This window comes from Ascaphus truei, chromosome 1, assembly GCF_040206685.1.
Source record: "Ascaphus truei isolate aAscTru1 chromosome 1, aAscTru1.hap1, whole genome shotgun sequence".
In the NCBI taxonomy this organism is placed as follows: Eukaryota; Metazoa; Chordata; class Amphibia; order Anura; family Ascaphidae; genus Ascaphus; species Ascaphus truei.
In genome coordinates this window covers 58950577-58976379 of record NC_134483.1, presented here as the reverse complement: position 1 = coordinate 58976379, position 25803 = coordinate 58950577, and the positions used below count along the sequence as shown (strand labels likewise).

Genomic DNA, 25803 nt, shown 5'->3' with positions numbered 1-25803 from the left:
AGTTATTTGCACATTATTGTACTGTAGGTGTTGGGGGGGGGGGGGGGGTGCATGTATTGAATGTATAGGCCAGGTTTATTTTTTTTTACATTCAGGGTTTGTTCCGTGGTTTTGCGTGGGACCTCTGGAGACCACCTGTGGGTATTCTCGGGTATCCTAAAGGGTAGCAGGCTGGTGGTTCCACGGGTGACACATGCGGGGATGACGATGTGTGGTCCCACTTCTGTGGGGGCACCTCCGACCCGTAGTCTGCGGGCATGACGATGTGTGGTCCCACTTCTGTGGGGGCACCTCTGACCCGTAGGTGCGGGGATGATGATGTGTGGTCCCACTTCTGTGGGGGCACCGCGGACCCGTAGTGAGCACCCGTGAGTTCCCCAGACCCCCATGGGAACCACCCGAGGCCCCGCAGACACCTGTGGGTTTGACCCGGGGCTCCCAGACATCCTTGGGCCTACCGTGGGGACCCAATTGTGGCCCACGGTGACCCAAGGAGACCACCTGAGGGCCATGGTGCTGGCAGGATCCACCAGCAGGCCTCCAGAACCTGTGGAATGCTGCTGGTAAACTGTAGGTCTGTCCAGGTGCCCTGCCAGCCCACCGGGGACTAGCGTGGGGCTGCGTTATGAACCCTGTATGTAAAAGGATAAATCTTGTATTTATGGGGGGGGCACAGGGGGTGGGTAATGTATTTAATAAATAGAATGCTGTTTATTGTGGGTCATTGTACTGTTTTTAGTGTGGGTACTGGGGGTGGGGTGTTTCCCCAACGGTATGTGGGTAGGCCTCCCTTGTGGGTACTGACTGGGTGGTTAGGCCTCACGGGGGGGGGGGGTTAGTGTGGGAGGGTATGTAGGCATCCCGAGTGGTGGGTGAGGGTGGGTTAACCCCTTCATGACTGTAGCGGTTAATAACCGCTAAGGTGATTAAGGGGTTAGGGGACATTACTTTGTATGTTTTAATTTTTGTGTCTGTTTTGCAGAAGCGGAGGGGCCATGGCCAGGATGGGGGGGGGGTAACGGTATGTGGGTAGGGGGTGAGGGTGGTTAGACCTCACAGTATGCACATTGGGTCCCCCCCCCCCCTCCCCACATTTACATATACTGCACTGACAGCAATGCAGGGAGGGAGATTTACTGGTAACAGAAACATCTCTCTGCCTTCAGTGTAATCTGTTTAAAGCCCCCTCCCCCCTAATGTGTGTTTCTGTAAAATCTCTCTCCCTTCAGTGTAATCTGTTTAACAGAAACATTAGGGGGGAGGGGGCTTTAGGCCTTTACATCTCTCTGCCTTCAGTGTAATCTGTTTAACAGAAACATTAGGAGGGAGGGGGCTTTAGGCCTTTACATCTCTCTGCCTTCAGTGTAATCTGTTTAACAGAAACATTAGGGGGGAGGGGGCTTTAAACAGATTACACTGAAGGCAGGGAGATACAGGGAATGTACTGTATTGTTCACCATGTACATTGCAATGCTGTGTATAATGTATAAGGTTTTTTACAATTAGATAGATGTAATCCTTGGTATTGTAAGGGTTAGCTTTGGTTTTAAATTGTGTTTTCTGGTTGGTACTTACAGTATATATTGATTTTTGTTTACTTGATTGGTTAAAATAGTTGACTTGTTTGGAAGTGTTTGTATTTACTGGTAGAGTAGCTTGCAATTATATTGTTAACATTCATTTGCAGAATGTATATGGTGCATAGATTTTATGCATCATTTATACAATGTAAATGCAATGTACTGTGTGGATTGGAATGTTATGTTTTATATTGTAAAATCAGTTAGGATTATTAAATGGATTATTATTGTTGTCTGTATAGAGAAGCGTTATTTGTAGGACAGTATGATTTTGATAACCATTCTACATGTATTTGTATATTGGTTCATCATCTGTGTGTATATATACTGTATACTGTATATATCTATATATCTATTTTTTATTGTGGGTAGTGGGGGGGGGGTGAAGGGGGTATTAGCCCCAACGGTGCTTGTTTTGGGCTTGCGGGGGTAGCGGGAGTGGTTAACCCCTTCATGACCGTAGCGGTATTAACTGCTACGGTCGTGAAGGGGTTAAGTGCACCCGCAACCCCCCCGCAAGTCCTAAACTCACACCAAGGGCCAAATACCCCCTTCACCCACCCCCGCTACCCACAATAAAGCGGGCACGGTGGGTTAACCCCTTCATTGCCTTAGTGGCTATACGCTATGGTAATGAAGCAGCATTTCTGTATTTTAATAATATTGTGCAGGAGCAGGGGGCCCCCTGAGATTAGATTTCTGGCTCAGGGAACCCCCTGCTCACTGTACAATATTATTAAAAATACAGAAATGCTGCTTCTGTACCATAGCCCATAGCCGCTAAGGTAAAGAACGAGTGTTTATTTACTGTATATACTGTATGTGTTTTATTTATACTGTACATGTGCAGAGGGTCTCGGGAGCTGAACCGCGTTGGTTTCAGGTCGGGGGACCCCCTGCTCCCCGAGATACAGGCCCCTTTTGGGGGTGCCGGTATCCCTCTACTTGGTTTAACAGGCCGCGATCACGTTATCGGGACCTTTAAATGCAGAGGGATACCGGCACCTCATAAAGGGGGCTGTATCTCGGGGGGCAGGGGGTCCCCCGACCTGAAACCAACGCGGTTCAGCTCCCGAGACCCCCTGCACATCTACACTATAAATAAAAATGTATTTCAAATGTATTTATTTGTATTTATTTATTTATTTATGTATTGCGGGGATGCTGTGTGAGTATTTTTTATTGTGGGTAGTGGGAGGGGGTGAAGGGGGTATTAGCCCCAACGGTGCTTGTTTTGGGCTTGCGGGGGGTAGCGGGAGTGGTTAACCCCTTCATGACCGTAGCGGTATTAACTGCTACGGTCGTGAAGGGGTTAAGAGCACCCGCAACCCCCCGCAAGTCCTAAACTCAGACCAAGGGTCAAATACCCCCTTCACCCACCCCCGCTACCCACAATAAAGCGGGCACGGTGGGTTAACCCCTTCATTGCCTTAGCGGCTATACGCTATGGCAATGAAGCAGCATTTCTGTACTTTTAATAATATTGTGCAGGAGCAGGGGGCCCCCTGAGTTTAGATTTCTGGCTCAGGGAACCCCCTGCTCACTGTACAATATTATTAAAAATACAGAAATGCTGCTTCTTTATCATAGCCCATAGCCGCTAAGGTTATAGAACGAGTGTTTATTTACTGTATATACTGTTTGTGTTTTATTTATACTGTACATGTGCAGAGGGTCTCGGGAGCTGAACCGCATTTTTTTCAGGTCGGGGGACCCCCTGCCCCCCGAGATACAGGCCCCTTTTGGGGGTGCCGGTATCCCTCTGCTTGGTTTACAGGCCGCGATCAGGACCTTTAAACGCAGAGGGATACCGGCACCTCATAAAGGGGTCTGTATCTCGGGGGGCAGGGGGTCCCCCGACCTGAAACCAACGCGGTTCAGCTCCCGAGACCCCCTGCACATCTAAACTATAAATAAAAATGTATTTAAAATAATTTATAATGTGTCGCTGTTTGCGCAGAGAGAGCAGCGGATCTCTCTCTGCTGCAAACACATCTCGCCCCCAGTATGTGCATATACAGTACTGTATGTGTACAGTACTGTATGTTAGGGGTTATAGGGGCTGTTGTTATACTGTATATATATATACAGTATATTGTATATACTGCATTACAATTCACTATAGGGGACGGCTTCAAGAGAACAGCTCGCAAGCGCCCTCATGTGTTTTTACACGGCATTGCAGTATTGCAGCCAGCCGGAATAAAATGCTTCAATCCCTGCCGGAAAAATAACACAATGCACTCGGGCAGAAAACAGTCACAAACCTCAATACACCGGAGTATACCCGAATTCGCGGGACTAGCCGAGCTCGAATAAAGTGTGTCGCCAGTGTATATGATTGTCACGTGTATTACTGCTATGAAGCGCTATATAAAGACATATGTAACGGGTATTCCCTGTGAATACAGACGCTACTACCTGCTGTGTATACCTGTGTGGCTCTCAGGAGCCTAAGCCTCCGTTCAGGGAGCCTGGGGTACATACATATAACACAATCTCGTGGTGCAACGCCTCCACCTGCGACGGCTCCAGCCAGAGGGGGAGTGGTTCCTCGCAGGACAAATATATATATATATATCACTCCACACACCGCATGTAAAATAACCATTGACTTTACTGTAGCAATACTTATTCATGTATCAACAGGTGTCCCTCTCTAGAGGAGACACTAACTACTGCGTCTCGCAGGACACTCCCACCACCACCGGGTGATACCACCCCGTGTCCAGTAACCCCACACAATATGTCCTGCACCCTTAAAGTGAGGTGATATGTGTGACTGCGCAGCCACTAGTCCCGTATGAACAGTGGTCGACAAATCACCCAAAAATCTACTCGCCAGTCAAAAAAATCTACTCGCCACCTAGTACCACACGTGTGCTGCTTGGGCCAATAGGAGCTCGCCACGATGTTAAATCCACTCGCCCGGGGCGAGAAAATGTATAGGTTTGTCGAACACTGCGTATGAATATAATATATATGTAGGATCGTTGGTGCACTTGGTGATGGTTACCTGCTGAGCACTCCAGTGCCCGGGCCTGCCAAGGAGCTTCACAAAGGATCCGAAGACTGATGAATGCAGGAACTACCATCCGGGGCGATCCCACCCGGATGGCTGCTGCAGCGGCAACAGAGGTCTGAGCCCAAACCTCTGGATGGACGCTCAGAGTCCGCTGTGTCCCTAACTGACTCTAGATAGTGCGGGGGCAGGGTCCCTAACCTGGGGCCTGTCCCTGCAACACTCAATGCTACTGGTGGCTCAGGGCTATCTGGGGCCTAGAGGGCTGCTGGCCTAGTGCAGGGAGTCAGTGACTCCTGCACCCTACCTCTTTCCCCTAGCTGCTCCTGACGCCGACTAACGTGCTCCAAACCCCGCAAAAAGGATCTATTCTCCTCTGCAGGGAGATGCTCTAGCCCTATTGGCTCCCTGGGGTCACGTGGGGCCTCCTGAGGCTCATGGGAGATGTAGTCCCTTCTGTGAGCCCTCTCCTGATTGGCCCTCGTTCGCGCGCATCTCCTGCGCATGCGCAAACTTCCCTGCTGGCCACCGCACCGAGATCTGCGCATGCGCCAATAAATAGAAGATGGCCGCGCCCTCACCGCCCTGCTTCGGGAGCGCCGGGAGCCCTAACAACGCGATCGCAGCCCTGGCAACTGGCCGCACGCGTCCCCGGCAACCCCAGAGCAGGATCCTGACTGCCCCCACTCTTGCGATCGGCCGACGGGACCGCCATTGGGCTCGGCGGCACCCACGATCGCCAGCAAGGTGAGGGGGCTTGACAGGCAGGGGGGACCTGGCTACATCCTCCCCCTGGTAAAAACCCCAACGTCCTCGCTTGGGACACATAACTTCAAAACTATATACATCAGTTATATAATAAAAATGCAGTTCAATTATATAACTTAGCACATTCGCATTGACTTTATACGATGTTGCACAATTCGGTGAGCATCACAATCACAGATTGGATTTTGCTCCGAGACCACTGCTGAGCCTCATAATGGGGTGCCCCAATTTGATCATAGGTTACTCGATTTGGAGGGTACCTGACTCTTTGGCTCCTTCGGAGCTGTTCTTCAGCAACTCCCTCTGGGGAGTAATATGAACAGTCCTGAGGCTCAGCCTCTTCCCTTGAGGGGAAAAATAACTCTGAACAGTCTCTGTTGGGTACAAAGCTCGGGCTCTGTGGATCCAAAGGCTGGCCTGTTGGTGCCACCTTAGTAGGCGTTGGCCCTTTACCCATAGCTCCTCCGGGAGATGCCCCTTCTGTGGAATAGTCCCTTTGAGAGGGTCCTTCCATAGGGTCTTCAGGAATTTCAGAGTGGGTTTCGTTATTTACAGTCTCTTGACCCATCTCTGATAAGTCGGACTCACCGTTGAGCGGTGTGGCCAGTATTTCTGCTTCTTCGTCTCCCACTTGGGGGATGGGGAGAAGGTGATTACGATGCCAAACCTTTACCCGGCCGTCAGTGTCTTTGATGCGAAAAACCGGGAGGTCGGGCATCTGTGACTCTACCTCATATACGCCGTCTCTCCAACGGTCCGCCAATTTAAATTTACCGGGGACTCCCAGATTACGAAGCAACACAGCGTCCCCAGGACGTAGCTCCCGATACTTGACTTTATTGTCATATCGTCTCTTATTGCCAGCATTCAGTTTATCTGTAGACTTCTCAGCCTGTTGGTAAGCTTGCTGCAAACTGTCCTTTAGTCGTTGCACATACTTGAAATGGGTAGCATTGTGTATCCCATCCGTTGATACTCGAAGACGCACATCTACTGGGAGTCTTGCCTCCCGCCCAAACATGAGGAAGTATGGGGAGAATCTAGTGGACTCATGGCGGGTACAGTTGTACGCGTGTACCAAAGCTTCTACGTGTCGGCTCCATTCCGTTTTCTGCGCACCCGATAGGGTTCCGAGCATATCCAACAAGGTCCTGTTGAATCATTCTGGCAGAGCGTCTCTTTCGGGGTGGTATGGAGTCGTTCGTGATTTGGCAATGTTCAGCATTTTGAGTAATTCTCGTATCAGAGTGCTCTCAAAATCTCACCCTTGGTCTGAGTGAAGTCGGTTTGGAAGACCGTAGTGAACAAAGTACTTCTCCCATAGTATTTTTGCTACTGTGATGGCCTTCTGGTCTTTCGTGGGGAAGGCCTGAGCATACCGGGTGTAATGGTCCGTGATGACCAGCACATTACAGATTCCTCGGTTATCGGGTTCAATACACAAAAAATCCATACACACCAGGTCCATGGGACCAGAACTCTTGAGATGGGCCATGGGTGCTGCTCTGGTAGGCAAAGTCTTGCGTTGAACGCACCGGGAACAACGGCGGCAGTGTTGTTCCACCGCTTCCCGCATCTTGTTTCTTCTGGCACGTCTCGGACTAACCCAAAAGTCTTCTCTACACCGAGGTGCCCATGCTCATCATGTAGAGACTTCAACACCATATATCTCAAGTTTTGGGGTAGAACCAGTTGTCACCTATCAGGGTGGTTGTGATATTGGACTACCCTATACAGCAAGCAATTGTCTATCTCAAACTTGTCCACCTCACGCATTAGCAACGCGATCAGGTCTCGGGGAGCACTTTTCAGTAGAGCGGGATTCGTTCTCTGAACAGCTTGCCGAATGATGCTGATTACTGGATCACTCATTTGATAGTCCACTAAGTCTTTCCATCTTATGACTTTGTCAGGGGTTATGTTCATTCCCTTGGGATCGCAGTAGGCGGCGGGTATAGCCTGCGACTGGCATCCTAACGAATCTGCAACTCGTAGTTCGGAGAAGGCCACCTGATCATTGATGGCGGCCGCTATGCTACACATTGCTCGCATCCCTGGCCCGGGGATCTCTTCCCATTCATCATCATCGTGAGTAGCACTTAACCCTGGTCGTCGTGCTAGAGTGTCAGCTCCAATGTTCAAAGGCCCCGGCTTGTACTTCAGAGTTACATAGAGTTGCCAGCCATCGGTGCCCTGCTGCATCCAACTTGGCTGAAGTATTGATGTACGTGAGGGGATTGTTATCCGTCCTTACCTCAAACGTAACACCATAGAGGTAGTTATGAAGTTTCTCTGTGATCGCCCATTTGAGAGCCAGGAACTCTAGCTTGTGTACAGGGTATTTCTGTTCACTGGGTGTCAGACTGCGGCTGATGTAGGCTACAGGCCGAAGACCCTCTGGGTGCTTCTGATGTAAGACAGTGCCCAGTCCATTGAGACTGGCATCCACATGCAGAGCGTATGGTTGTTCTGGATCGGCATACGCAAGCATTGGTGCTTCAGTCAGGCTTTTCTTCAAGTTTAGGAAGGACCGCTCACACTCGGACGTCCACTTATCGACAAACGGTTGACGGGCCGACGTGGCCTTCCTTCCGGTATCTTCGGGGTATATCTTCAACAGATTGTTTAGGGATTTAGCTCGACTAGAGTACCCTTCCACGAAGCGACGGTAATACCCACAGACACCCAGGAATGACCGCAGTTCCGTGACATTCTCGGGACGCGGCCAGTTCACTATCACTTCTACTTTGGCTGGATCGGTAGCAATTCCTTGAGCAGACACGATGTATCCCACGTAGGTCACCGAGGTGTGACAAAACCGACACTTGTCGAGGGATAACTTCAATCCTTCTTTTCCAAGACGGTCTATCACCTTCAGCTCTCTTCGTGCTCTTCCAGGGTCTTCCCGAAGACAACGATGTCATCCAGGTAGACAAGACACTCCCGAGGGCTCATGTCCCCGATTGTTTTCTCCATCAGTCGCTGGAAGGTCGCAGGAGCGCCACATATAACTTGAGGCATACGCGTAAATTGGTAGAAGCCCAGGGGGCAGACGAAGGCAGTCTTTTCATGGTCCTCTTCACTCATAGGTACCTGGTAGTACCCAGATCGTAAATCGAGCACACTAAACCATTGGCTCCCGGTTAGAGCATTCAGGATTTCTTCAATGCGAGGAAGGTTGTATTGATCGGATACCGTACGATTATTCAGAGTTCGATAATCGACGCACAATCTTACAGATCCATTTTTCTTCCTTACCACCACTATGGGTGATGCATAAGGACTCCGAGACTCCGTCAATATCCCAGCGGTCTCCATCTCCTTCAGGACGTTCCGTACATTGTCCACATCCCTGGGGGCGATGCGACGAGAGCGTTCACGGAACGGAGTGGCATCACTCAACCTAATGGTGTGTTGGGCGCTGTAAAGGCGGCCCACATCCATCTCGCTGGTGGAAAATACTGTCCTTCTTTCATTCAGCTTGGCCGTCAGTCGATCCTTCCACTCAGTTGGCAGCGTCGAGTCTCCGAAGTTGAAATCCAGATCGATTAACTGCTCACCCACTGCAGCGGCGTTCACCTGGGGCACTGTTTCTACCGGGCTGACGGGGTATATGCTGCCCAAACTTTGTCCTACATCAATGTCCATCGGGAATGGAGAGATATTTTGAACATACACGTAGGGTATTACCCTATACCCTCTCTGGGTCTCTTCCTCAGGGATCTCTCCAGAGAGAACAGATGATCGGTCTCACCTCGATCGGGATAACAGCACCAGACGGCCATGCGCTGCACACCCCCTGGTAAAATGGTGGTCAGTCCGCATTGACGATTGTAGAGGTCCCTGTGATGCTCTAAAGCATATACTCGGTTGCACTCCTCTCTCAGTACAGGGTCAAGGAGTGGATTGGCCAGTGGCAATTCATTGGTCTCTTTCAGGGAGGCTCTGATTACGGCCTGCACAATATCCGTATTTGTTCCCAAGATGACCGGGTACTGACACTGTCCTTGAGGCTTCGGGCATACCATTGCCTCCACATGCATGGGATGTTTCTTGCCGGTATTCAATTGAAGTATCTCCAGTTGAACTCTCACAATCCCATCGATGGGGTAATCTTCATTGCTCAACCCCCTCACCTTCATATGTTCCGCCGACCGCAGGGGACAATGCTTAAGGTGTTGGTCGTAGAATTGTCGGTATATTATGGTCACTTGGGACCCGGTATCCAGTAAAGCAGAGGAATAGACTCCTATTACCACACGCACGATGGCAGAGGGGCCTACTTGACAGTAACCATCCCCGGACGGAGCTCCCTCGTCTGGGCTTAAGTCAGTAGGAGCTTCGGGAGGCGCAGGGGTGGCCACGGATGTCTTGGCTTCTGTGGTCTGTATCCGACAGATCATGGACCTAGCCGAGCTTCCTTTACCGGGCGTTTTCTTTTCTTGGGTGACTCCATCAGGGCACTCTCTGGAGAAATGGCCTTTCTGTCCACAATCATAGCAGACAATATCTTTAGGATCCAGTCGTCTTGGGTAAGTGGGGGAAGATCTCCCCGTAGTCCGGCCTTTCGTTGAGGGCGACTTGGGTGGCTCATCTTCCTCTTTGACAGGTTTCTTGATCCGGCGAGCAGATGCTCCAGGGATGTCACTCACAGGGGGATCTTTGACCTTGGTGCCTGTATGCAGCTTGGTATAGGCTTCATGCCCTTTGACGATCCCCAAAATGCCCATGAAGGTAGGGGGAGGCCCCACCATTAGTGAGCACCTGATCATGATCACTATGTGATGCGTGGGAATGGCCCCTCGGAGGAACTGCTTGCGCCGGTATTCGTCCATCTCTGAGGCTAGAATGAGGCCGCAAGTTTGCAATTTCCACAGGACCAGCTGAATTCGTTGAAGGAAGTCTGACAGGTTTTCCTTCTACTTCTGTCTGAGACCGTAATATTTGAACCACAGCTCACTCTCCTCGTCATCTTTGCCATAGATTTGGACTAACAAGTCTACCATCTGATGAGCAGAGTACAGGGTCTTGGTCGCGCTGTGCACTGACCATGGTGGCTGCCGGGGGTCAGAGGCTTTCCAGGATTCTCTGACGTCTTACCATTTCAGAGCAGGGCTATTCATCGATCACCTTGAGGGTGTGTTCCTTCCAAGACTCGATGCTTTCTTTGCCTGCGGGGACAGGAACCATTCCTGAAAACGCCTTCAACTTCCTGTAATTTTGAGCTTTGGCGGACGTAGTTATAGCTTCCACAAGCTGCGGGAATGTCACTCCTAGCATGGAGCCGCCACTGTCTGAGGAACTTGCGATCCCCGCTCCCTGACTGTTAGGGGTTGGGGTGAAGCTGTTCATTAACCAGTTAGGGACTGGTGATGTTGGAGGGCTACCGGCCCAGCTGGTGGCCCCTTGCCTAGCATCAGATGAGAAAGTCACTCGGGGTAGGGATATGCCTGATCTGATGGGTGTACTGGTGGCCATATCTTTGTCTTCCCAACCCGCATGTCTGGTAAGGGAAGTCACGTGACTGGAAACGGTTCCAGGGTAAATTAGAGGGCACCCTTGCAGTAAAGTCTCGGGTAGATACACTACTTGTGGGCCTCTATCAGGGGGCATAGCTTGTTCGGTGGCCAGCAATAGGGTGTTCTCTTGTCGGTCAAGGTTGTAGTGCTTGCTGATAAGGTGGGCGCCTGCCAGACCAGGTAATGCCCTTACTGCGCTGCAGACCGTAAACATGGATACAAAGGTAGGTACCCTGTCTACGGTGACTATGTGTCGCAGGAGCTCTCCTAGCCTTTCGGCCCAGTCAGCCACTTGTTAGGGCGTGAGCGCAGACATGCTGACTGATAGGCTACTACGTGAACTACTGAGTAGGGCACCCCAGGGCTGAATCTCAGCAGCGCCTCCAAATGTAATGGGTATTCCCTGTGAATACAGACGCTACCACCTGCTGTGTATACCTGTGTGGCTCTCAGGAGCCTAAGCCTCCGCTCGGGGAGCCTGGGGTACATACATATAACACAATCTCGTGGTGCAACGCCTCCACCTGCGACGGCTCCCGCCAGAGGGGGGGTGGTTCCTCGCAGGACAAATATATATATATCACTCCACACACCGCATGTAAAATAACCAATGACTTTACTGTAGCAATACTTATTCATGTATCAACAGGTGTCCCTCTCTAGAGGAGACACTAACTACTGCGTCTCGCAGGACGCTCCCACCTACACCGGGTGATCCCACCCCGTGTCCAGTAACCCCACACAATATGTCCTGCACCCTTAAAGTGACGTGATATGTGTGACTGCGCAGCCATTAGTCCCGTATGAATATAATATATATGTAGGATCGTTGGTAAACTTGTTGAGCACTCCAGTGCCCGGGCCTGCCAAGGAGCTTCACAAAGGATCCGAAGACTGACGAATGCAGGAACTACCGTCTGGGGCGATCCCACCCGGATGGCTGCTGCAGCGGCAGCAGAGGTCTGAGCCCAAAGCTCTGGATGGACGCGCAGCGTCCGCTGTGTCCCTAACTGACTCTAGATAGTACGGGGGCAGGGTCCCTAACCTGGGGCCTGTCCCTGCAACACTCAATGCTACTGGTGGCTCAGGGCTATCTGGGGCCTAGAGGGCTGCTGGCCTAGTGCAGGGAGTCACTGACTCCTGCACCCTACCTCTTTCCCCTAGCTGCTCCTGACGCCGACTAACGTGCTCCAAAACCCACGAAAAGTATCTATTCTCCTCTGCAGGGATGCTCTAGCCCTATTGGCTCCCTGGGGTCACGTGGGGCCTCCTGAGGCTCATGGGAGATGTAGTCCCTTCTGTGAGCCCTCTCCTGATTGGCCCTCGTTCGTGCGCGTCTCCTGCGCATGCGCGAACTTTCCTGCTGGCCACCACACCGAGATCTGCACTGCGCATGCGCCAACAAATAGAAGATGGCGGCGCCCTCGCCGCCCTGCTTCGGGAGCGCCGGGAGCCCTAACAACGCGATCACGGCCCTGGCAACCGGCCGCACGCGTCCCCGGCAACCCCCGAGCAGGATCCTTACCGCCCCCACTCTTGCGATCGGCCGACGGGACCGCCATTGGGCTCGGCGGCACCCACGATCGCCAGCAAGGTGAGGGGGCTTGACAGGCAGGGGGGACCTGGCTACACATACATACATACATACAATAAAAACATTATATGGGACAATTTCTACTGATCCCGCAGGGCTTTCTCACTGTGGCCATATACACTTCTGTTTGTTGGGTCTTATATATCTGGTGAGGTGACAAATAGTTGTTCCATTTATTTAAAAACATTTATTTTTACTTTCATATCGAATAAATCTGTGTTTTTATTATAACACGAGTGCCCCAGCGCTTTATTCAGCTTTGGAAAATGTCCTACTATTAGTCCAGACTGAGAGCACCTTACAGAGTGAGACTATATTGCGCAACATTTCTGCAACGAATGAGACCCAGTGGAAACTCCCTGTAGGCTGGAGTGTTATTCTCCCCATGAATAACAACATTTGTGTGTGGTTCCTTTGCTGCATTTTATATATTATGTAATATTGTTACACCCGGGGAGTCACGCCGCCATCGGCGTGCTCCCCACTCACCGGCACCACCACGGGTCCTCCGGCTCCGTTCACGTCAGCCTCCCTCCAGGCCGCCCGACCGCCGCCGCACTAAGGCGCGCATGCGCAATCTAAATAGTGCCGGCTCATGGCACGCACGGCGCGCACCCGGCCACCCGCACAGAGGTGCGGCCACGCACACGGGAGCGTGCTCTAGCTTCTTAAAGGCACAACGTCCCGGACGGCGGGCACGTGTAAATCAGGTGCATGGACACCAACACTGCCCTCCCTAGCTCCACCCCAGGGAGCTCACCTGGACCTGTCTCCTATCACAGCCTCACTCATTCACACACTTCCACATTGCTGTTCTGTCATTGGACCCTCTCGCCTACATATGCTCAGCTGTGCCACTGACACTTCCCCGAGCATAGAACCGGTTGCTGTTCTCATCACTCTCTGCCTCCCTAGTCCTGTCTTGTTTTGCAGTCCTGACCCCATGTACCGAACCGGCTTTCTCCTCGACCACTCCGCTTTCTCCGCTCCCGACCTTGGCTACGGTAATACGAACACTCCTCTCCTGACCTTGGCTACGGCAATACGACCACTTCGCTCTCTCCGCACGCGATCTTGGCTTATGGTAATACGACTACATCCCTCTCTCTAACCCCGGACTTGGCTAACAGTACCTTCTACTGTCCGTACCTCTCCTGCCCCGGCCCGGATATCCAGACTAATATACATTCAAGACGTGACCTCGTGGCTGTGGGTGGCGTAATATCCATTCCCACCTCAGTACTGTGGTCCCGCCTAGTTTGTGGTGAGCACAGCGTGACAGATAGCACCTCAATTAATTGTATTTATGTGTATAAGACAAACACAAATCCAATATAAACATCAGAAAAAGAACCAACCATCCTGCATACAGAAAAAAAATGATATTAAACGTGTAGCCCTATAGCCATTGAAGGATGAACACTGCCAAAATATGATTGCAAAATAACAACTATTTACTGTAAAATAAGGCTATCTTCAAAGTGAAATCGATTTGTCCTTCTGCTAATGATCTTGTGGAAAGAAATAGATGAGTGATTTTTCTAAGCGCTTAGAACACACACACACACACACATATCTCTCTCTTGATTCTGGGGATCGTGCTGCTGGTGGCACTCCCCATGATCGGGTGCGCTGGTGATTTTTTTCCCCGCAATCCCCGTTATAACGCGGTGGCAATATGTGACCCCAAGCACCGCGTTATAACTGGGTTCAGCTATATATACACACACACACACACAATACATTCATTACCTCTATCTAAAAGTACTGTAATGCTATTGAATACATCTATAAATACAACCCTTCTGTAACCCCTCTTATATCCACAGTCTGTGAGTCCATCCTCTTAGTACAACGTAAATCGGGCCCAGCACACAATATATATCAACCGGTGCATTGTTATAATGATTTAATAAATTGTGCCTTACCACCACGTGTGTGTGCCTGCTGTAAGTTGTTTCAAATTAAGCTAAGTTTATTTAAAGCAAGGGTGCTCAACTCTAGTCCTAAAGCCGCCCCTCCCCCCTCCCAACAGGTCAGGTTTTCTGGATATTCCTGCTTCAGACTAGATGGCTCAATCAGAGGCTCAATCAAACACAGAGTCGCCTGTGCTGAAGCAGAGACTGATTGAGCCACCTGGGATATCCTGAAAAACTGACCTTTTGAGGGGGGGGGGGGAGGAGTGCTTAGGAGTGGAGTACCGCTGAATTAGAGGGTAATGCATCATACAGATCCCATGTTCAAGGATGGCTCTGTCAGAAGCTGTTACTGCTGCAATATTGATTTAGGAAAACCTGAAATTGCGCAAATAAATAGGAAAAAGCTTTAAACATTGTAAATATATTTGTTTTTATAAGCAAAAAAAAACCCAACAACAACAAATACAGTGATAAATTAAAATATACATGAAACATTAATAGTTAAAAAAAAAAAAAATCCCAGGGGTGATTGCTTTAACGTAATTGGTGTTAACTGTTGCAATTCTCAGCACCAGGGACCCCTCCGATTCCCCAGATAATTACTGTGGTAGTTGCCAGGGCCAGGTTCCCTTCTAGGGAAACATTTTGCTGGTCACATCTTGCTGGATGCACGAGCCGTGTCATCGGTTCCGGCTTCCTATTGGTCGACAGCTGCGGCCATGCTGGATTCTCCAGAAGGAGCACCGGCAACTCTCACGGTCGTTATCATCTCTGTAAGTGGGGTGTCCCCAGAGCTGGATTCAACACAGGACGAAACCTTGGTTCCAATAACTCTGGAAATGTGGCTTCAAATATGAAAAATACGTGCATTAAGCAGTACTCGATACGGAATTTGTAATATATACAATAACTATTTATTTTACATTGGCATTAAAATGTACAGTGCATCGTGGCATTAGCTTCTTTCTACAACTCTCCCCCGACTTCTCCAAGGATCCACTCTATACCATCCAGTAGTCCTGAAAGAGTGGATGCATCAGTGTTTTGCACCTGCAAAAAAATAAGATTAAACCATTAAAGATCACTGTAAACAATGTATATTTTCAATATATTTTTTATCTTCCAATTGATTCACTGGTCATAATATTTACAACATTCTGATAAAACATAGCAATAGATCAATGTTTAATTTTTTTAATAAATACATAACCTGAGGAGAACTGCATTGAGTGTGTTACAATCTACAATGGTATTGAACACAAAGTTGTGTTTTTTTGGTCTCTTGGACACTCCTGGGCACATTTGCAAGGGATATTCAACGCATAATGGATTTGCTTATCTTTAAGATAACGTTTTTGTAAATGAATCATACATTTAAAAATAACAATTTAAAAAAAATCATACCATCCAGGGTCGATTTAAAGCGTTGAGGCTCAATTCATGTGCCACATAAACACAGGGAATTCGTCTTTCTCCAGGCTGAGTAACACAAGATAAAACCAATAATGGTCTCATGGGTAATCCCCATATTGGGTCAGTCATGGCCAGAATCAGTGCAATTTCATCTTCACGGTTGTGTCCTAAAACAAAAAGTCAAACTTACATCACATTCAGCAGTCTGTGTGTGGGTAGGTTTACTGGCTATGCAATTCTTTATCAATTTCTATTTGTCTACAAGAAACACTTGTCTGGTTCTACTGCATACAGAACAGGCAAGTAAAGAATTGTTTTAATGATATTTCTTGATAAAAAGGCAAAAATGTGTTGCTACGTTATTTACAGTACAATGTCTTTTTATGAGGGGAGTGGGAGTGGCCCAAAAACTATTTAAGTTTACTCTCTGAAACCATATACTTCTAGGTAATACTTTCATTTATTAATGCAATGGGCCAATAAACAAAATATTCATGTACACTGCTGCTGCAAAAAAACAACACTAAGTTTTATCCATGAAAAAAATCTTATTGCTTCAACTGGATTTTATTTTTCTTAGACAAATCTAGATTTTGTTTTCTGCATTTGCTTGCCCAGTAGAGCAGGGGTGGCCAACTCCAGGCCTCAAGGGCCACCAACAGATCAGATTTTAAGGATATCCCTGCTTCAGCGCAGGTGGGAGTTCAGTCGTTGACTGAGCCACTGATTGAGTCACCTGTGCTGAAGCAGGGATATCCGTAAAACCTGACCTCTTAGTGGCCATTGAGGACAGGAGTTGGCCACTGCTTCAGTAGAGTTTCATAAATAAGCACCGTGGTCCTACTAATAAATCACTCCAGAAAAACTTTTCTTTGTTGAGAAAATGTTAGAATGTAGGTGCCAGACATTACCTAGGCATTTTGATCTTGACCGAGATCTACTGTAGTAGGCATATTTTATAAAGAAAAGAACATTTTAAAAGAATCAAGGTCAAGGTTAAATATCATTCATCTGCAATGTCTGATTCTTGTTAAGTCAACACTGGCAGCTTATGTAATGAAGGTTCATGCTGCCAAACTGCCTTCACATCATGATTTAAGACCAGTATCTATGGGATGCCTGGTGACAGCAAAAAAAAGTACTTACTTTTGTGGGCTTCAGCATTTGCCACGTAGATGAACCCGTCCACAACTTTGCACACCTCTTGTACTGCAGGGATTAGACTGTATGGAATTGCCTGCTGAGTTTCTCCAGGGCTCTCAGGCAGAAACATTTTGTTGACTGTTACACTCTGCTCCACACGAGCTCTATCTCTCTCTTTGCTAGAATATATTACACAAAATGCAGAGTCTTCAGACAGGTCATTGTTAACTACCCTGCTAAATGGGAAATATTCTGTACAAGAGCATTTAAGAAGAATTCACAGAGTGGTCCTAAAATAGCTCTTTATTCTACTGAAAAAAATAAATAATGGGTATATAAATTCAGCACTAAACCATGTCACTAATGAAATGGCTTGCAATTAATTGTTATGTAGTGCTTAGCAAACACGTTGTCCCGATTAGCCAATTTTAATAAAATACATTTCATATTGCAAGCACATCGAGCATCTCATACATAATTAAAGATGCCTTGCACAGAAAACAAAAGTGTAGCATGAAGCCTAGTGGAATCATTATGGCTTTCAAGAACAGCTTTATTGGGAAATCTTTCCAAATATCACAGGTTACTCTGAACCTGTACCACTATGATCTGAAGGAAGTTAGATTACAAGGAGATAATAGAGAGTAAATGAGAACTTCAGTATTAGGTGATCCCTTTTTTTATTTGGACAAACAATAGATATTAAAAGACAAGCTTTCGAGAGTTCTCCTCTCTCTCAGGTCAAGCAATGAGAACTGTCTGACCCGAGGAAGAGAGGAGAACTCTCGAAAGCTTGTCTTTAATATCTATTTTTTGTCCAAATAAAAAAAAGGTATCACCTATTACAGAAGTTCTCATTTACTCTGCACTATCGCAAGTGGATGAACACTGCTATTTCTACTTAATTCAAGGATATAATATAACTGCACATCACGGAAGCCAAATGTAGGTAAAATACATTTTAAATGTAAAATTATATATTATTCTAACACATTTGCTCCTATGTCAGCAAAGTGGTTAAATAGCCATGTAAAATGTATCATCTCTTACATCTGTTATAGTCACAATGGGCAATGTCTCTGATCTACATAAGGTGCACCTGTCGTGGTGAAATACGAGGGTTATAATCTTTGATATTTACGTGTCCAGACAATTACACTAAACAGATTACTGTACGTTCTTCAAATGACTAACTCATCGTTGAAATCATTAAACATTACGGTCCTCTTACACAGCTTTTGCAACTTTGTGAGTCCATCAAATCCAAATCCGTAGGAAACACTTTATTGCAAATGCTATGGGTTATGTAATTGCTTACAATTACAAGAATCAAGTTACATAGATGCAAAAAAATAAACATCAGTTGTTATGGTTAGTATATTGTGATAACCAACATTAAAAGTACTCTGGCTCTATTCAATGTTGAAACTATCGCATTCATCTTAAGAGGTTTACGGTCCCCGAAACCCTTACCCGAGGCTGAATGTGCCTTTGCTCACACTTACCTTGTTGTAGAATATAAAGTCAAAATATTAAATTTGTGTTGACTGTCGAACTGAAAAGTAACACCTGAACCAATCCCTGTGTGAAAACATTAGAGAAACAAAACTGGAGGTATCAATATACACAAGTGTGTATGTACGAGGTTTGGTCACTGACATGCATATACAGTAGGGCCCCGCTTCTCGGTGATCCACCAACACAGAGGTACCGAGAAGGGGGCCGCCATGTCTGCACATGCGCAGAACGGGGGAGCGGACGAGTTCACGCATGCGCAGTAGGAGTAGGAAAGACGGAAAATCACTGGTGGACATAGCAAATGCTATGTTCTGCTTTTCGGTGGCGGCCTAGAACGGAACTTGCGGTAAGACTGGGGCCCTACTGTGTACACATGGGTTCTCTATGTTGCTATACTTCGCACGGTGGAGGATTGCGGTCACTTTTTTTTTTTTACCCAGCTCATTCTGATTTGCAACTAAAAGTTGTCTGAGTAGCGAGACGGATTGTGTACTCTTTTCTTCCAGGCTTGGCTGCAGAAGGAATATACAGAAGTATATCCTATCGCTCAAAATATCAGAATAATAATGGACAAGCCAAGCTGCATTCGGAACAGGATCAATGAGTACATAAATGTTTGCCCCAGAAGGGCAAACAGAAAAGAATTCCATGTGACTTGCACTCGTTTGGTTATTGTCACAATAGCCAAACGAGTGCAAGTCACACGGAATTCTTTTCGGTTTGCCCTTCTTGGGCAAACATTTGATGTACTCTTACCTTCTACAGCTAAGTAAAGAAGCATGTGTGAGCTCTGCGAGCGGATTGCCATGTCCCTACCCAGGAAACCTCGCCTGCGGCTAAACCAATAAATGACATGTACTGCACCGACACACTTTATTCGAGCAAATACCCGGTATGTACCTGGCAGATACCTGGAATGCGCCACTCCTAACCTCTGACAAGCCCCGTTGCATTTGCCTTCCGAGCCTGGGTTCATGCCTGGCTGATGGGCGGCTGATCTGTTAGATGATAATGATTAGGATTTAATAGGCTGCAATGCTTCGCGTGTCTACCAGATGGCATAAATTCATGAATTGTAATGCAGTATATATATATATACTGTGCAGTATTGCAGCCAGCAGGAATAAAATGCTTCAATCCCTGCTTGGAAAATAACTCAATGTACTCGGGCAGAAAACAGTCACAAACCTCAATACACCCGGGTATACCCGAATTCGTGGGACTAGCCAAGCTCGAATAAAGTGTGTCGCCAGTGTATCAATGGGATGAATGAAATACAGGTATGTCAGGAAGACATGCAGATACTCAGCTAGACTCTGCTGCACGATGTAGAGCGTAACATTTAGGTCACTTATTTACCCAGGTAAGTAGTGTTTATTGGTGCTTCACCATAGATAGCTCATAAATGATATATACCATATTGGATCCAAGTTCAAGGACATGTAGAATAATCCATCCATAACATCCCAGGGTGAAAAACCAGAGGCCTGGTGGTGCCCACGCGGGTACCCCAAAATAGGTCTCCTATAATGGTATATACCACCCTGGGGGAAATGTATCAGTCAGTCCAGCACTGGGAGGTAAAAGTATGATGGGCATAAGCCCTTTACCTTCCTTGGTGGTGTCCTTGAAGGGTGGTTCCGATCCAGCGTGCAATCCTCTCAGGGTACATACAAGCAGCAAGGGTGTAGAGGAGCACAGCAACGTTTCTTGGCAGCATACCAGCTAGTGGACCGCGGTCCACTAGCTGGTATGCTGCCAAGAAACGTTGCTGTGCTCCTCTACACCCTTGCCACTTATTTACCCACCATAAACAAATTGTGTAAAGTAATTCTGCTACCATAGATAGAACTGTAGAAAATAGACATTTAATCAGTGTGAATTTCTGTGAACCTGGTCAAAATCTGCAGCTGATATCTCAAGAATCCAAAAAGGGTGCAAACAGCAGCGAAAGGCGACACGAAATTAGACTGTTTCTATTTCGAGTACAGAGGTTTGCTGCTTTAACAAGGAAGACTATTACATTAAAAAGTTCTTATTTGTGTTTGCTTGCTATGTTGAATTGCCCCTTTACTGCCTTTGTGAATAACCCCAGTCAGTGAAAGATGGGAGTGCAATGAAGTTATCTTCCCACTCAGCCCATGGAGAAATAACAGACATAATCCGCTCTCCCAGATTACTCCTCGCATTGATGTGTATTCAAATGAATTGCTTGATTTTGTATTGTTCCGTCGCTGCATACAAGCAGTGATTACATCTCGTATGCAGAATAAGGACGTGTTTTCATCAAACCTTATGCTCTGGATGGAGTCAAGCAAAATAAAAATCAGCTTCACGACCAGTTTTCTGGCTTTTCCCATTTGATGCTCAACAACATCACGTTTTAGACCCAAAAGTATCACATGTATTTTAAACAGATCATGTGCACATAGCATGTAAACAGCAATCCATCCAGCTCACCATGAAAACAGTAAATGTCTTCTTTCATTTACCACATAAAACAAAAATGCCCAAAGCTACTTCCATTGTGACAAAAATACACAGTGCAATACCTATATATCTCTTGCAAAATGGGTCATTTAGTATAACCCTTTGGCCATTTGTCTTAAACCTGCTGCCACTTACAAGGCATGACCGAAGCAGGTCCTAACACTCACCTGGGTTAAAATTCTTATTTACCTGTATAATTACAGGAAGAATGATCACATTGGATCTGTCGTAACCTGGCAAAATGAAACTGACCTGCCTACTTGGAAAGTGGGGTGGGGCAAGCTTAAACCTTGGGGGGAGGGGCCACTACCCTCCCATAAGCAACTGAGACCAGCTGCACACAGTTAGCAAAATACAGATTCCCAACATAGCTTTGGCCAAAGGGTTCAACTAAATGACCCTTTTTACAAGAGATATATAGGTATTGCACTGTGTATTTTTGTCACAATGGAAGTAGCTTTGGGCATTTCTGTTTTTTGTTGTATACATTTAGCCACGCCCACTAGTACTCCTTTTGACACTTACATGCATATATATATTATGTGGTTATGGTTGGGGTTTTTTCAGCGCTTGTTGGGAATCTGTGTATTTTTCATTTACCACTGCCATGTCTTATTACTTCTGTGTTTAGCAATCCCACCATTTGTTTTTTTATTCCGTAGTTGAATTCTAAAGATATCCGTTGCAGAATATGTGCCTCTCAGAGGTTTAGGGGGGCCACTGCCGTTCCCAATTATTGATAGAACAGCAATTGCCATGGGAAACAATAAAAAGGTGAAAAGTCAGCAAAAAAACAAAACAAAAACGGATATTGAAAGAAATCAGCGTAACTAAACAGGCCATGTTATGATGCATGTTATGATGCATGTTATGATGCATGTTATGATGCATGTTATGATGCATGTTATGATGCATGTTATGATGCCATTGTTGTTGGGATCGCTGCTTTACTCAGTCTAACATCTTACCCTCGATTTGTCTCTGAAGTATGCTCAAGACTGGAAGGAGATGTGGAGAAGTCATCATTCGTCTGAACAAAGAGTCATCAAGCTGCTCTAGACCAGGACCAAACATAGCAAAGCGCGGCTCCGCCGGCGTCACCAGCGACTGCAGAAAGGAAGTGACTGCGCCGTAAATGGGGCGTTTGGATTTCAAGGATCTTCTGGTTTTTGGGCAGCTCTTCAAATAACTATTTTGGCACAAAAAACAAGAGTTTACTCTCGAGCAATAGAATGAAAGAGTACACGGGATTCAGGATTATTTATAAAATGTTTTACCAAGAAGTAATACAGTGAGAGTTACCTCTCATTTTCAGGTATGTCCTGGGTATAGATTTATGACAGTATACTGTATGGTTACATTAAACATTGTTAAACATTATATATGAAGACATTGCATGACAGTAAGAGATAATATATGTTATAGGCGTATGTAACCGTTACAGACCAGGTTAAAATGTGAGACAGCTTTAGTTTTGAAAGAACTTAGACTGGTGGCGGCCGTGAGTTTCCGGTAGATTGTTCCAGTTGTGAGGTGCATGTTGGTGATATAAGTTAAATAAGCATTTTTTTCTATAACTGTATGAAATGTTGCAAAAGACTGAAGGAGTTGCAGTGTGTTTACACACATGTATATAGTGTGTGTGTGTGTGTGTGTGTCTCTCTCACAATATCCATATTAAATCAGAGACATTAAAAGACCATCAGACAGCCAGTCTTTGCCGTTTGAAAAGTTCCTTCGGCTTTTTCCGGGTTTTGATTAAAGTATCCCCCTTCCCTTAACTTTATTGCGTTTTTGATGTATACTGTGTATTTTTGTGCATTTTTTTTTCTTGGAATCCTCATATGAAATAAAGGCTAAATATGTATTCTTGGAGCTGTTGAATGATAAATCTCAAGTGTACTATGTATCTATATCTATATAGCGCCATTAATGTACATAGCGCTTCACAGCAGTACAAGGTCATGGCTCTGGCCAAGACTTATAATTGTGCATTTCCTGAATTTTTCCAAACATGGAGAAGATAGGACTATAATATAACTTCCATGTCGTTTTTATACACTGTGTGATTTGTACAGTATCACTGAAATATGTTCTGCTGTAGATGCAATGAAACATGAGACATTTCTCCATCACATACATGGACCTATAGTCATGAGGTGTTCCCTCCGGTGATTCAGACAAGTACGAGTTCAGGATATCTAAATCTGGCAGGTTGTGACATTCAATTGAAGACCAAGAAGGAAGATCTCGCAGTAGGAAATATCTCCAGAGCAGACGATCTTGAACCAGTTCATGCCAACAAAGATTTGTCATTCCGAGCACGCATACATCTTGTGGTGAAAGAAATGATAAGATATAGAGTTTCATATCGACCTGAAACACAGGACACTACATTTATTAATCAGCAACAGAACTGGGAGACATTAGAGAAGCTGTTTCTATGTTACAATGATTTTTATTTATTTATAAAATGTTTTACCAGGAAATAATACATGAGAGTTACTGCTCGTTCTCAAATATGTCCAGGGCACAGTTAGGACAATACATTGTTAAATTAAATTAACAGGATTATACATTATATTTAAAGACATGTCATGAACAGTTGAAGATAATATATGTTATGGGCATATATAAAAGTTTTGTCCAAGCGGTTTACACGTTACAAGGTCAATAACACTATTGCTTACTTACAATTGGTCATTTTTTGTACCTGGGGGTAATAAAAAGAAAAGCCAACTTTGTCACTACTAGTATCTATTATTCCATTTAAAAAAATGAAAATATGATTATAGTAAAAGTTTGTTATAATAAAAGTCCAGCCGCATAACAAAGTGTTACTCGCTGTATTGCTGGAGAACATCTAAAAGAGCGTGGTCCCTATTTAGTATAGAGAAAAGCATGTAACAGTGTTACAGCTGCGGTCCCAGTAACTACTACAGCGCACGCCTCGGCGTGCACTGTGCAATCAAGCCCCGCCCCCCCAGTCAGACCGGTCCCAGTTCCTACCTTGTCGCGCACCTTTCCCCAGCGGTGCGCGATAGGTTTCCAGGCAGGCAGGGGAATTTGAGATTAGCATTTGCGACTGAGGCGTGGCCACGCCCCCTCCCCTGCTTCAGCCAATGAGGGCGAACCAGCCGCGGGACGTCATGGCCACGCCCCCGCAAACCCACCACCACGCCCCTCCCGTCGCAAACCTTCCCTCTCCCCTCAGACCACTGTGCACGCCCCGCCTCCCCCCCCCCCGCCGGGCGCGCGTCCCACAGTGAAGACCGGGGACTCACCCTAACAATGCAGTAATGAAGCAGTGTGTGTTACTGCACTGTGAGATTTATCCCGCCACTCACTTTATAGCAGGGGTACCCAACACCCGCCACACCTTTTGTGGGCGCCCGTGACTGACTGGCAAACCAGTTTATAATACGGCATAGATCAGGGGTCTCCAACATGTCGATCCCAGGCTACAAGTAGCTCGCCGGCTGCCCGTGAGTAGCTCGCCACAGTGTCGCCGTTAATTGGTTGGTGCCCACCACTTTCCTGAACTCTCAAGTGTGCTCTTGGGCACAAAAAGGTTGGGGACCCCGGCCTTAAAGCAGCAGTTCAAGCAATATCCTTCATGTGTGTTTTCTTTTTTTCTTTTTCTGGAAATCAGTTCTGTACTATGAGAAAATACTTTGGGCATTTAAAAAAAAAAAAAAAAAGTTTTAAAGACATTTTAATGTTTCTAATGTTGGAAGCATTTCCAAAGTGACAGCCCTCTTCCCCTTCTGATAGGCTCTGGCTCTTAAGCTCTGCCCTCTCTCTAGCAGTGCACCAATTCTATCTAGTAATTGCCCAGTCTTCATATTCCTGGACTGCATTGCCCAGAATGCTGTGCAAGAACTGAATTAAATAACCCAGAGCAAGCGACCGATTACAGAACGGATCGATCTGCAGCTTAACTAATCACTTGTCAGTGTGCAGATTGTATTGATGCACATTTTGAATGGGGAAAAAATATATATATGTATATTTATTTATTTTTTAAACGGCAGCTTGAACTGCAGCTTTAATGTATAGAGGCCACTGCCGGAAGTGTTTCATATACAGTACTGCATTCTTCTTGCTCTGACACCATTATTCTCTAATAACAAGGCAGGCCCCACATGGATTACCATTAAAATGACAGTCTGGGGTTCAGGACCCCAACATTTTACTGCTGTTAGTCTCTGGGAGTTGACTTCTCTATGATATAAGTTTTTCCATACTAGTAAGCATGTGCCTCTCTTGCCATGTACAGCACAACGTTTGAGCCCTGGTCACTCACCGGCATTCCGCACAGAGGACTCCCACTCAGCTCTGGGCTGTCACTTACAGCCTCCAGCACGGGGGCTCTCTCCGGATCTCCCCGGCCTCTCACACTCCGCAGGTATCGCTCTCTCAGGTGTCTGAAGCCCATTATAATAGCAGCCTCCCACCGACCCCATTCGTTACATGTGTCATTTTCAGCCATTGTTGAATCTAGCAAAAGATCACAACACAGTGCACTTTCTGGGACTGGGCAGCAGCACCTATTCCATATGCTGGTAGTGACCAAAGGACTGTCTGGTAAACCTGTGCACAGGAGGAGCTGTCTGTGAGACCCTGTGCTATGTGGCTATAATGAATTCTCTCCCCTCCGTACAGCGAGTTTCTGTGGAGAATAACTAGCTCCAACGCACGACTTCCTGTTGGAAGGAGAAGTTCTACGCGTCACAATTGAAGTTGTCAAAGTTCGAGGATTCCATGTTGCGTTCCAAACAAGATTCTACAAGCCCCGCCCACAGCCAGCTGACATCGGCTGCTCACATGACTGTCA

The 25803-nt window shown here is 46.7% G+C and overlaps 1 protein-coding gene across 1 annotated transcript; it reads right to left on the bottom strand.

Annotated features, from left to right (window-relative positions):
- Positions 1–14813: 14813 nt before the first annotated feature.
- LOC142488316 (F-box only protein 4-like) lies at positions 14814–25767 on the bottom strand. The gene is made up of 7 exons (XM_075588686.1): positions 25273–25767; positions 23107–23342; positions 21935–22155; positions 18464–18539; positions 16962–17137; positions 15807–15982; positions 14814–15452 (listed from the first exon to the last, which is right to left on the bottom strand). The coding sequence occupies exons 1-7, from the start codon at positions 25456–25458 to the stop codon at positions 15369–15371; spliced, it is 1155 nt and encodes a 384-aa protein (XP_075444801.1). The 5' UTR covers positions 25459–25767; the 3' UTR covers positions 14814–15368.
- Positions 25768–25803: the final 36 nt, after the last annotated feature.

Bases quoted from the DNA above. Each gene is read 5' to 3' on its own strand.
- LOC142488316 (XM_075588686.1), bottom strand. From the start codon at position 25,458: ATGGCTGAAAATGACACATGTAACGAATGGGGTCGGTGGGAGGCTGCT. The intron at 23,343-25,272 runs GTGAGTGACCAG...CCTGTGTTTCAG, and splicing joins GTCCTCTGTGCGGAATGCCG to GTCGATATGAAACTCTATAT. The intron at 18,540-21,934 runs GTAAGATGTTAG...GTTTTCACACAG, and splicing joins ACTTCAGAGACAAATCGAGG to GGATTGGTTCAGGTGTTACT.